This window comes from Salvelinus namaycush, chromosome 28, assembly GCF_016432855.1.
Source record: "Salvelinus namaycush isolate Seneca chromosome 28, SaNama_1.0, whole genome shotgun sequence".
Lineage (NCBI taxonomy): Eukaryota > Metazoa > Chordata > Actinopteri > Salmoniformes > Salmonidae > Salvelinus > Salvelinus namaycush.
In genome coordinates, this window is record NC_052334.1 from 41,079,295 (window position 1) to 41,093,127 (window position 13,833).

The 13,833-nt window shown below is 43.9% G+C and overlaps 1 protein-coding gene across 1 annotated transcript in view; it reads right to left on the bottom strand.

Moving 5' to 3' along the window:
- Positions 1–13,833, bottom strand: part of LOC120023365 (MAM domain-containing glycosylphosphatidylinositol anchor protein 1-like) — a 246,431-nt gene that overhangs the window by 528 nt on the left and 232,070 nt on the right. The window contains exon 17 of the mRNA XM_038967372.1: positions 13,414–13,522. Coding sequence (XP_038823300.1) covers positions 13,414–13,522 — 109 coding nt within the window. The remainder of the gene's footprint in view (positions 1–13,413; positions 13,523–13,833) is intronic.

Genomic DNA, 13,833 nt, shown 5'->3' on the forward strand with positions numbered 1-13,833 from the left:
CGACATGAAGATCTCTACACCAAACCCTTTCAAAGAATAGCTGTTGTGTTGGGCAGGAAATTCAAAGCTCATAGGACAGATGATGTACTGTGCTTTTATAAAAATGTATGTATGTCACTGCTTTTTTGGTACTCTGAGTAAGCATAGGGATTCAAAGAAATGGAATCACAAAGCACCTACAGTTCATGAGACATTTGCAACCCTTCCTCTCCGTTTGTCAGATGCAAATGCAGATACACACACGTTTGTTTTATTATCATTGGGACCAAGCAATTGATTCCAATTCAAAATCCTATTTTCCCTTACCGCAATCTTAACCCTGACCCTAACCCCTAAGCCTTGTTCCTTGTGGGGACTGGAGAAATGATCCTTGTGTTACTATCCCTGTGAGAACTTCTGGATAGTAAAACCAAACAAACACACACCGCACTTACACAAAGTCAACAGCGCATTATGCATGCAAGCTGTCTGCGGAATAAGTTTCATAAATAAAAAGCGAGACAGGTATTTAAGAGATCAATATGGATTTATATTAGAAAGATTAGAAAATCAATGTATTCATAATCAAGCTCTTTATTCTTCCTGTCCTCTCCCATAGAGAACAAGTTAAGTAGGGGTCTGCGATGGCTAAAGATCTGGGATTGTATGTATTTAGTGTCTTAGAGTTAAAGCTCTGATCTAGGATCGGTTTTGCCTTTTAGATCATAGAGATAAGGAGAGGAGGGACCTGATCCTAGATCAGCATTCATACTCTGAAAACTTTGTGAATTGTGTTTGGTGTAGTAATGGCTGCTTACAGTAATGGCGTAATGGAGAGGATGGCTGCCGTTTTATTGGCTCTTAACCAACCGTGGTATTTTGTTTGTAATGTTGTACATAATGTTGCTGCTACCGTCTCTTAAGACCGAAAGGAGAGCTTCTGGACATCAGAACAGCGATAACTCACCTTGAATTGGACGAGGAATTTTTCTTTAATGAGTCCGACGGGAGGGATTTACTCCAGACCCCCGAACAGGCCCTCATCCCCGTCATTTGCCGGAGAAAGAAACTGAGACTTTGAGGAAGGAGATTGGGGTGCCTTGTGAGGATCAGGCGACGAGAGGCTAATCTGCCTTTGCCATCCGTACAGTTAGCCAATGTACAACCACTGGAAAATAAATGGGACGAACTGTCACGTTCCTGACCTTATTTTCCTTTGTTTAGTTGGTCAGGACGTGAGCTGGGTGGGCAGTCTATGTTGTTTGTTTCTATGTTTAGTTTCATTGTTAATTAGCCTTATATGGTTCTCAATCAGGGGCAGGTGTTTGACGTTTCCTCTGATTGAAAACCATATTAAGGTAGGCTGTTCACACCGTTTGTTTGTGGGTGATTGTCTTCCGTGTCAGTGTTTGTACCACACGGGACTGTTTCGTTTTGTTTAGTCTGTACCTGTTTGTGCGTTCTTCGTTATATGTAAGTTCTCATGTTCAGGTCTGTTGACGTCGTTTGTTGTTTTGTATAGTTTGTTCAAGTGTATTTTCGTCTTCGTTATTATTAAATAAATCATGTATTCTCCACAAGCTGCGTTTTGGTCCGATCCATGCTCCTCCTCAGACGAGGAGGAGAACAATCGTTACAGAATCACCCACCAACCAAGGACCAAGCAGCGGTGGAGAAAGCAGCAGCAGTGCACGAAGGAGGAATGGACATGGGAGGACGTTTTGGACGGCAAGGGTTGCTACACATGGGAGGAGATCCTGGCTGGAAAAGATCGCCTCCCATGGGAACAGCTGGAGGCAGTTAGGAGAGCAGAGGCAACCGGAGAGAGGAACCGGCGTTATGAAGGTACGCGGCTAGCACGGAAGCCTGTGAGTCAAGCCCAAAAATGTCTTGGGGGGAGGCTAAAGGGTAGTGTGGCGAAGTCAGGTAGGAGACCTGTGCCCACTTCCCGATCTTACCGTGGAGAGCGAGAGTACGGGCAGACACCGTGTTATGCGGTAAAGCGCACGGTGTCTCCTGTACGTGTGCATAGCCCGGTGCGGGTTATTCCACCTCCCCGCACTGGTAGGGCTAGATTGGGCATTGAGCCAGGTGCCATGAAGCCGGCTCAACGCGTCTGGTCTCCAGTGCGTCTCCTCGGGCCGGCATACATGGCACCAGCCTTACGCATGGTGTCCCCGGTTCGCCAACACAGCCCAGTGCGGGTTATTCCACCTCCCCGCACTGGTCGGGCTACGGGGAGCATACAACCAGGTAAGGTTGGGCAGGCTCGGTGCTCAAGGGAGCCAGTACGCCTGCACGGTCCGGTATATCCGGCGCCATCTCCCGCCCCAGCCCAGTACCACCAGTGCCAACACCACGCACCAGGCTTCCTGTGCGTCTCCAGAGCCCTGTTCCTCCTCCACGCACTAGCCCTATGGTGCGTGTCTCCAGCCCGGTACCACCAGTTCCGGCACCACGCACCAAGCCTCCTGTGCGTCTCCAGAGCCCTGTTCCTCCTCCACGCACTAGCCCTATGGTGCGTGTCTCCAGCCCGGTACCACCAGTTCCGGCACCACGCACCAAGCCTCCTGTGCGTCTCCAGAGTCCTGTGCGTCCTGTTACTGCTCCACGCACTAGCCCTATGGTGCGTGTCCTTAGCCCGGTACCTCCAGTTCCGGCACCACGCACCAGGCCTACAGTGCGCCTCAGCCGGCCAGAGTCTGCCGTCTGCCCAGCGGCGCCTGACCTGTCCGTCTGCCAAGCGCCGCCTGCGCTGCCCGTCTGTACTGAGCCTTCAAAGCCGCCCGTCTGTCCTGAGCCTTCAAAGCCGCCCGTCTGTTCCGGGATTCTTCCGATGGTATTGAGCAGAACACTACATCAGTCACTGGCTTCATCAATAAGTGCATTGATGATGTCGTCCCCACAGTGACTGTACGTACATACCCCAACCAGAAGCCATGGATTACAGGCAACATCAGCACTGAGCTAAAGGGTAGAGCTGCCGCTTTCAATGAGCGGGACTCTAACCCGGAAGGTTATAAGAAATCCCGCTATGCCCTCCGACGAACCATCAAACAGGCAAAGCATCAATACAGGACAAAGATCGAATCGTACAACACCGGCTCCGATGCTCGTCGGATGTGGCAGGACTTACAAACTATTACAGACTAAAAAGGAAAGCACAGCCAAGAGCTGCTCAGTGACATGAGCCTACCAGACGAGCTAAATCACTCGCTTCAAGGCAAATAACACTGAAACATGCATGAGAGCATCAGCTGTTCCAACTGTGTGATCACGCTCTCCGCAGCCGACGTGAGTAAGACCTTTAAACAGGTCAATATTCACAAGGACGCTGGGCCAGATGGATTACCAGGACGTGTACTGAGAGCAGGCGCTAACCAACTGGCAAGTGTCGTCACTGACATTTTCAACTTCTCCCTGTCTGAGTCTGAAATATCAACATGTTTCAAGCAGACCACCATAGTCCCTGTGCCCAAGAACACTAAGGTAAACTGCCTAAATGACTACCAACCCGTAGCACTCACGTCTGTAACCATGAAGTGCTTTGAAAGTCTGGTCATGGCTCACATCAACATCATTATGTCATTATGAAACCCTAGACCCACTCCAATGTACATCCCGCCCCAACAGATCCACAGATTATGAAATCTATATTGCATTTCACAGTGCCCTTTCACACCTGGACAAAAGGAACAACTATGTGAGAATGCTATTAATTGACTACAGGGCAAAGTTCAACACCATAGTGGCCTCAAAGCTCATCACTAGCTAAGGACCCTGGGACTAAACACCTCCCTCTGCAACTGATCTTAGACTTCCTGACGGGCTGCCCCTGGTGGTAATGGTAGGTAACATCACATCTGCCATGCTGATCCTCAACACGGGGGCCCCTCAGGGCTGCGTGCTCAGTCCTCTCTTGTACTCCCTGTTCACTTATGACTGCACGGCCAGGCACGACTCCAACACCATCATTAAGTTTGCCGATGACAGAACAGTGGTGGGCCTGATCACCGACAACGACGAGACAGCCTATAGGGAGGAGGTCAGAGACCTGACCGCGTGGTGCAAGGACAAAAACTTCTAAGCATAATCAAGACAAAGGAGATTATTGTGGACTACAGGAAAAGGAGAACCGAGCAGTGGAGCTGTAGTGGAGCAGGTTGGCGTCCACATCACCAACAAACTAACATGGTCCAAGCACACCAAGACAGTCGTGAAGAGGGCACGACAAAACCTATTCCCCCTCAGGAGACACAAACGATTTGGCATGGGTCCTCAGATCCTCAAAAGGTTCTACAGCTGCACCATCGAGAGCATCCTGACGGGTTGCATCACTGCCTGGTAAGACAACTGCTCGGCCTCAGACCGCAAGGTACTACAGAGGGTAGTGCATACAGCCACGCACATCACCGGAGCTAAGCTTTCTGCCATTCAGGACCTCTATACCAGGCGGTGTCAGAGGAAGGCCCAAAAAATTGTTAAATAGTCCAGCCACCCTAGTCATAGACTGTGCTCTCTGATACCACACGGCAAGCGGTACCAGAGCGCCAAATCTAGGTCTCAAAGGCTCCTTAGCAACTTCTACTCCCATACCATAAGACTACTGAACAATTAATCAAATGGCTACCAGGACTATATGCATTGACCTCCCCTCCTTTTTTTTTACACTGCTGCTACTCAAATAGGAGCAAGGAAAACCGCTGGTTGGCTTGGCAAACAAGACGAACTGGCACAGAGAGACAGGAAACAAAGGGATATATACATTGGGGATAATAAGCGACACCTGGAGGGGGTGGAGACAATCTCAAGGACAGGTGAACCAGATCAGGGTGTGACAGTGTTATGGTGTTTTTTTTTCATATTGTGGGGGCTGTTTTGTTAGACTTCTGTGCGGCTTTTGACATTATCGATCATAGTCTGCTGCTGGAAAAACGTATGTGTTATGGCTTTACACCCCCTGCTATACTGTGGATAAAGAGTTACCTGTCTAACAGAACACAGAGGGTGTTCTTTAATGGAAGCCTCTCCAACATAATCCAGGTAGAATCAGAAATTACCCAGGACAGCTGTCTAGGCCCATTACTTTTTTCAATCTTTAATAATGACATGTCACTGGCTTTGAGGAAAGCCAGAGTGTTTATATTTGCGGATGACTCAACACTGTACATGTCAGCTACTACAGCGACTGAAATGACTGCAACATTTAACAAAGAGATGCAGTTAGTTTCAGAGTGGGTTGCAAGGAATAAGTTAGTCCTAAATATTTCTAAAACTAAAATCATTATATTTGGGACAAATCATTCACTAAACCTTAAACCTCAATTGAATCTTGTAATAAATAATGTTGAAATTGAGCAAGTTGAGGTGACTAAACTGCTTGGAGTAAACCGTCATTGGCAAAACATATTGACACAACAGTAGCTAAGATGGGGATAATATGCCCATAATAAAGCGCTGCTCTACCTTCTTAACAGCACTATCAACAGGGCAGGTCCTACAGGCCCTAGTTTTGTCGCACCTGGACTACTGTTCAGTTGTGTGGTCAGGTGTCACAATAAAGGACTTAGGAAAATTGCAATTGGCTCAGAAAAGGGCAGCATGGCTGGCCCTTAGATGTACACAGAGAGCCAATATTAATAATATGCATACCAATCTCTCCTGGCTCAAAGTGGAGGAGAGATTGACTTCATTACTGCTTGTATTTATGAGAGGTATTGACATGTTGAATGAACCGAGCTGTCTGTTTGAACTACTGGCGCACAGCTCGGACACCCATGCATACCCCACAAGACATGCAACAGAGGTCTCTTCACAGTTCTCTTCAAAGTCCAGAACAGACTATGGGAGGCGCACAGTACTACATAGAGCCATGACTACATGGAACTCTATTCCACATCAAGTAACTGATGCAAGCAGTAAAGTTAGATTTAAAAAACACCTTATGGAACAGCAGGGACTGTGAAGCAACACAAACATAGGCACAGACACATGCATACACAAACACGCACGATAACATATGCACTATACACACACGTACACATGGATTTTGTACTGTAGATATGTGGTAGTGGTGGAGTAGGGGCCTGAGTGCACACAGTGTGTTGTGAAATCATTGAATGTATTGTAATGTTTTTAAAATTGTAGAAACTGCCTTAATTTTACTGGACCCCAGGAAGAGGATAAATACAAAGCTCTTCCTCGCCCTCCATTTGGCAAATCTGACCATACCTCTATCCTGCTGATTCCTACATACAAGCAAAAACTCAAACATGAAGTACAGTGGTTCTTCCTTTAAAATTTGCGTCGTACTGCAGCACACCTTGAGGGCTGCCGCAGAATTCTATGACACGTTATTTAAGTGTCAGCCATTGTTGCAATTAATGCTAGTTAATGCTAATCTTTGAGAAGCATTTGACTGTTTTTAATATTGGCTGTACTAGAGAATTTAAAACGTTTTATGTACGAGCTTAGTATATGGGATTGATTTTAAGAAATTTTGCTTAATTAATTTGCTTAATATTATGGTGCTTCTATTCCAAGAAAATGGGTTAGGAAAATATGGCGCTGTACAGCGTGACCGGTCGGGAGTAGGCTACTAAGTGACTGCCAGTGAATCCTAACATTTCCACACCCTAATTGTAGGCAAACCAAAACCCAAACAGAGATTCAGTGAAAATAAAAATCTCATTGAATTATCAAGACCAGTCCCCAGGGAAGCACAAAAGGTGCTGAAATAGTTGACCACACACGGGTAGGCTATTGTTTCAAATCCTATTATAACAATTGAATGACATTTGCTAATTTCCTCATTATTCAGTTGGGGAGTGAGTCTTTAATAGATGTCGGAGATCCACTTCACCAAACGTTGCATAAATATGTTTATAACAATTGGATGACTTTGGGAGTTTCAGTAAGCAACAATTTGTTGCCTTATTTATGCATATTTAGCCTACTTTATTCTTAGAAAAACTCCAGCACAGAGAAGAGAAAGCAGCCTTAATTAATTAAACAATAAAGCGATTCAATTCACAAATGCATTTTACTGTTTTTAATATTGGCCATCAACCAAAAACACAGGATCTATCTGGTAGAAATATGTTACAGAATTATATTTTTTAGTTTTTACTATTTCAAAATGCGTATGTTTGTTAGGCTACTGTGCAGTCTGACAAGTAAACATAGCCTAGAGTTCATAGTAATCATGGTAAAGAGCCTAATTCCTTACATAAGGGAGAGCAGTCCATATCCAGACTTTCTCTGTTACCTCAAGTATTCATTAACTCTGCATCAGTCATGGACAGAAACTTCTGAGACACAGTATTAATGATGAACACCCGGAGGTTCACTGGTAAGCCACATTTGCCTCGGGATCCATCCCAGTTGGTATTCTGTGTCTACTTGTGGTATCTCTCTTCAGTTACACATCCTTGGTCCTTGCTGTGCCTGGTGAGCAGTTTGTCAAGTTCTGTTGTCAGAAGTGGAATGGAAATGTCAGGGTGAACCGACGACCTGACGTATGTTGACTCTGCCTGTTGGAGGTGGAGTTCCAGAGCTCACAGGTGTGCCTGGCATGGATTGTGACTCCATCTCGTTCCTCGCCCTCTTCAACGCTTCATTCTCCGCCTGTCTCTCCGGCCAATGCCGCCTGGCTCTGGACCAATGCATCAGCTGTCGCCTGTATCTCTGCTCTCCGATAATGTTTATCTTTCTGCTGGTCTGCCTTCAACCCCCTTGGCGGGGGGTTGAAGGCAACCTCTTATGGCTGCAAGGGAAAGTATTGAGTAGCCAGTTAAATCGTGCCCATTTCAAACGGCCTCGTACTCAATTCTTGCTCGTACAATATGCATATTATTATTATTATTGGATAGAAAACACTCTCTAGTTTCTAAAACCGTTGGAATTATTTCTCTGAGTGAAACAGAACTCCTTCTGCAGCACTTTTCCTGACCAGGAAGTGAAATGTCAGAAATCGATGCTCTGTTCAACTTCTTGCCTATACATGGGCATAAGACGTAAGAGCCTACGTACATTTCATACACCTTCCCCTGGTTGGTCAAGAGGTGGTGAGAGAAAAAAAATTGTGTTTATCTTGGTCTAAGGTGGAATAAAAGCTATTTCTTTGACGTGACCGTCCACTTCCGGTTTCTGGAGCGCGCAAAGGGGACATGGATTTGGCTTCTTTTTAGCTGTTGTTATGAACGAATAACTTCTCCGTCTTAGATTTTTTTTGATACATGTGTCCATATCATCGTAAAGTATGTTTTTTCAATATAGTTTAATCAGATTATTGAAATTTTTTCGGGAGTTTTGCCGTGATCCGTTCTCTGACTTTGATTACGTTGGAGATATATGTAGCACTTGGCAAGTGCCCATGCTAAATGAAGAGGGGAATTTGCCGTTCCAGTTCAAAACAACGACTTTTCTGGACAAAGAACACCTTGTCCAACATTCTGACGAAAGATCACCAAAAGTAAGAAACATTTTATAATGCTATTTCTAATATCTGTCGTGCATGTGAACTGGCCGTCGGCGCCCAAGTGTTTCTGGCTATTGTGGCTACGCTAATATAGCGCTACATTTTGTTTTCGCTGTAAAACATTTAATAAATCGGAAATATTGTCTGGAATCACAAGATTGTAGCTGAAATGTGAACTATGATTTATACCTGAAATATGCAAATTTTTCGAACAAAACATATGCTATACATAAATATGTTATCAGACTGTCATCTGATGAAGTTTTTTCTTGGTTAGTGGCTATTTATATCTTTATTTGGTCGAATTTGTGATAGCTAGTGATGGAGTAAGAAACTGATGGAGTTAGAAAAGTGGTGTCTTTTGCTAACGTGGTTAGCTAATAGATTTACATATTTTGTCTTCCCTGTAAAACATTTTAAAAATCGGACATGTTGGCTTGATTCACAAGATGTGTACCTTTCATATGCTGTATTGGACTTGTTAATGTGTGAAAGTTAAATATTTAAAAAATATATATTTTGAATTTCGCGCCCTGCACTTGAGCTGGATGTTGTCATAAGTGTACCGGTGTCGGGCTGCCGCCCAAACAGGTTATTAAGAACAAAAAAAATAAGAACAAATTCTTATTTTACAATGACGGCCTACCCCGGATGATGCTGGGCCAATTGCGCCCCTATGGGACTCCCAATCACTACCGGATGTGATACAGCCTGGATTCACACTAGGGACTGTGGTGACTCCTCTTGCACTGAGATGCAGCACTACTCGGAAGCCCAAGTGGCAGGAGTAGATTTGTCCAACCTTTTGACTGGTAGTCTATATGGGGCCAACAATATTGGCCACTTTCCCAGACACAGATTTAGCCTCGACTAAAAATCATTATCAGTGAAGAATCTCCATTGAAATGGTATTACTGAACAAAAATATAAATGCAACATGCAACAATTTCTTTGATTTTACTGAGTTACAGTTCATATGAGGAAATCAGTCAATTGATAAAAATTCATTATAGGCCCTAATTTATGGATTTCACATGACATTTATACATCTGTCGGTCAGAGATACCTTCAAGAAACTGGGCCTCATAATGGGCCTTAGGATCTCGCCACGGTATTTTTGTGCATTCAAATTGCCATCAATAAAATGCAATTGTGTTCGTTGTCCGTACAGTGCCTTGCAAAAGTATTCATCCCCCTTGGCGGTTTTCCTATTTTGTTGCATTATAACCTGTAATTTAAATGGATTTTTATTTGGATTTCATGTAATGGACATATACAAAATCGTCCAAATTGGTGAAGTGAAAGGAAAAAAATTACTCGTTTCAACAAATTCAAAAAAAGAACAAATGGAAAAGTGGTGCATGCATATGTATTCAGCCCCTTTGCTATAAAGCCCCTAAATAAGTTCTGGAGCAACCAATTACCTTCAGAAGTCACATAATTAGTTAAATAATGTCCACCTGTGTGCAATCTAAGTGTCACATGATCTCAGTATATATACACCTGTTCTGAAAGGCCCAAGAGTCTGCAACACCACTAAGCAAGGGGCACCACCAAGCAAGCAGCACCATGAAGACCAAGGAGCTCTCCAAACAGGTCAGGGACAAAGTTGTGGAGAAGTACAGATAAGGGTTGGGTCATATAAAAATATCCGAAACTTTGAACATCCCATGGAGCACCATTTAAATCCATTAGAAAAAAATAGAAAGACTATGGCACCACAACAAACCTGCCAAGAGAGGGCCACCCACAAACTCACGGACCAGGCAAGAAGGGCATTAATCAGAGAAGAAACAAAGAGACCAAAGATAATCCTGAAGAAGATGCAATGCTCCACAGCGGAGATTGGAGTATCTGTCCATAGGACCGCTTTTTAAGTCGTACACTCCACAGAGCTGGGCTTTACAGAAGAGTGGCCAGAAAAAAGCCATTGCTTAAAAGTGTTTGCCAAAAGGCATGTGGGAGACTCCCCAAACATATGGAAGAAGGTACTCTGGTCAGATGAGACAAAATTTGAGCCTTTTGGCCATCAAGATAAACGCTATGTCTGGCGCAAACCAAACACCTCTCCCCATCCCCATAGTGAAGCATGGTATTGGCAGTATCATGCTGTGGGGATGTTTTTATATCGGCAGGGACTGGGAAACTGGTCAGAATTGAACGAATGATGGATGGCGCTAAATACAGGGAAATTCTTGAGGAAACCTGTTTCAGTCTTCCAGAGATTTGAGACTGGGACAGAGGTTCACCTACCAGCACGACAATAACCCTAAGCATACTGCTAAAGCAACACTCAAGTGGTTTAAGGGGAAACATTTAAATGTCTTGGAATGGCCTAGTCAAAGCCCAGACCTCAATCCAATTGAGAATCTGTGGTATGACTTTAAGATTGCTGTACACAAGTGAAACCCATCCGACTTGAAGGAGCTGGAGCAGTTTTGCCTTGAAGAATGGGCAAAAATCCCAGTGGCTAGATGTGCCAAACTTATAGAGACATACCCCAATAGACTTGCAGCTGTAATTGCTGCCAAAAGGTGGCTCAACATAATATTGACTTTGGGAGGGTAAATAGTTATGCAAACTCAGGTTTTGTGTTTTCTTGTCTTATTTCTTGCATCTTCAAAGTGGTAGGCATGTTTTGTAAATCAAATGATACGAACAAAAATCTATTTTAATTCCAGTTTGTAAGGCAACAAAATTGGAAAAATGCTAAGGAGGGTGAATACTTTCGCAAGCCACTGCCCATACCAGAACCCCACCGCCACCATGGGGCACTCTGTTTACAACATTGACATCAGCAAACCACTCGCCATACACGTGGTCTGCGGTTGTGAGGCCAGTTGGACCAACTGAACAATTCTCTAAAATGACTTAGGAGGAGGCTTAAGTTAGAGAAATTAACATAAAATTCACTGGCAACAGCTCTGGTGGAATTTCCTGTAGTCAGTATGCAAATTGCACGCTCCCTCAAAACTTGAGACATTAGTGGCATTTTGTTGTGTGACAAAACTGCACAATTTAGAGTGGCCTTTTATTGTCCCCAGCACAAGGTGCACCTGTGTAATGATCCTGCTGTTTAATCAGCTTCTTGATATGCCACACCTGTCAGGTGGATTATCTTGGCAAAGGAGAACTGCTCACTAACAGGGATATATTTTTGTGTGTATGGAAAATTTCTGGGATCTTTTATTTCAGCTCATGAAACATGGGACCAACACATTACATGTTGCATTTATATTTTTGTTCAGTAGTTATATACTTTAGTCCAGGACTAGGCAAATTATGTGTTTTGGAAACTGGCCCTATATAAATAGAGCATCTCTGTTGAACATGTTTCATAGTCCAGGACTAGGCTTAATCTACTGTATGTCCAACAAACCAACCTATATTGTTTTACCCACATATATCATTCTTCATTGTTGCGTCTGCTTATACATACAGGTTGCCCAGGTGTGTGGGCTGCATATTTCCTCTACCCAATCTCCTCTAACCAATAATAGCTCATCTGTCTCAGCTAATCTATCTGTGCTCCTGAGCGGCACAGTGGTCTAAGGCACTGCATTTCTGTGCAAGAGGTGTCAATACAGTCCCTGGTTGAAATCCAGGCTGTATCACATCTGGCTGTGATTGGGAGTCCCACAGGGCGGCGCACAATTGGCCCAGTGTCATCTGGGTTTGGCTGGGATAGGCCGTCATTGTAAACAAGAATTTGTTCTGAACTGACTTGCCAACTAAAATAAAAATAAATCCAAAAACAGCTGCACCACTGCGTCAACCACACGGGCTAGCGTAGCCTAGATTCCTGTTTACACCCTCCATCAATAATTCACTGTATTCCTTTAGGATCTCTGCTATAACTCCCTTCTTCCCCACTAGCTCTCGTCTCTTTCGCTGCTATCTCAGATGAGGTGTTTTGGGGGAGGTAGAGTGGTTTTCTCGTTAATTATTTACTGACCCACCGATGTCTCTTGATTTGTTTTGGTTGTCTTGGCCTGTTGCTTTTCGTAAGGAAGGGACCCAATGCACAGAGGTTTGTAATGTGTTGGATAGTCAGGCCGCTTGTCTCGCCGAAGTTATAGTACCTCCCCAGTTGATCTGTGGGGGAATGCATGTGCCTTCAGCTATGTTGGGCACACCCATAAGTGTTGAAAATATTAACGTGGGCACCCTCATGAGTGGTAAAAATACACAGATGTCAACACTGTACCACACCACTTTCTTTCCCAAATTATAGTCTACAGTATGTCTAACTTGATCCCTCGATATTGTGATAGTACAGTAGCTTTATCTTTTATAATTGACCATTTCCCAAGATCCCCCATTCATTTACAAACAAAATGTTAATGGTTCTCTATCTCTATTTCCCAGAATGCGCTTGAGGTCAGGGGCAGCTTCAAATCAATTTAGTGCCGGCTCTTCCCCCCCATTACTATTATTATGCCACATGTCTTCTGCAATTCGTTCTCCTCACTTTGTCTTTCTTAATCTCTTGCTCTCTCGCCTTCTCTCTAACGCCTTAAATCTCTCTCCTCATTAATATCATTCTGCCACCAGTTTCCATTATTAGGGTCTCTGCTTTCTCGTTAACTATTGGGTAACTATATTCCCCCCTTCTATCCCTCTTTTTCTGGTTTCCCCAAATCTTAAAGCAATTTGTAAATTCATCCACCTGTTGCAGAAAGCGTTTATTTATTGCATATTACATTTTCAAAGTAACCATACATCATAGAGTATAGCTTTGGGAAAAGGCCAACGTCTCTGAAAGGGCAAGCTCTCAACAATGTCTGGGTGAAACTGAACAGTTTCTTCCTATACTGTGTTTGGTTTGTAATGGTGAGAATGTGATAGACTGTGTCTGCCTTTAGTGAGTTGGTGAGATTAATAGACAGATTCTGACCTAAGATCTGCGTCAAGGGGCAACTTCCCCCTACACCTACAGTAATATTGTGACATACCTGTGTTGGAAACGGAATTCTCCTGCTTGCATTTCCCTTTGGTGACTGATACATCATCGATGGCAATGTCGCCTTCGTAGCCCGATCCCCGAATGGCCTGAAACACCACCTGGACAGGGAAAGGGAAAAACAGACTTTAAAAAGAGAATAACTTGGCTTTCCATAGAAAATGAACTTCCACTTACATTGCCAATACCACCAAAGTATTGTGCAAAATTGCTGCCAAGTATTACATAGACCTACCTACAAGTGATTTACCACTCAGAATAATGTTTTTTTTTTTTTAAGTTTTCTTTTACATTTTGTCACTTTCCAAAACCCTATCCTGACTTCTCTCTTTACAACAAAATGAAAAAGAGTGACAGAGTTTACTCTAAGGTCATGTTATGAAGCCATTTGAAAAAATAACAAACGTCCTAA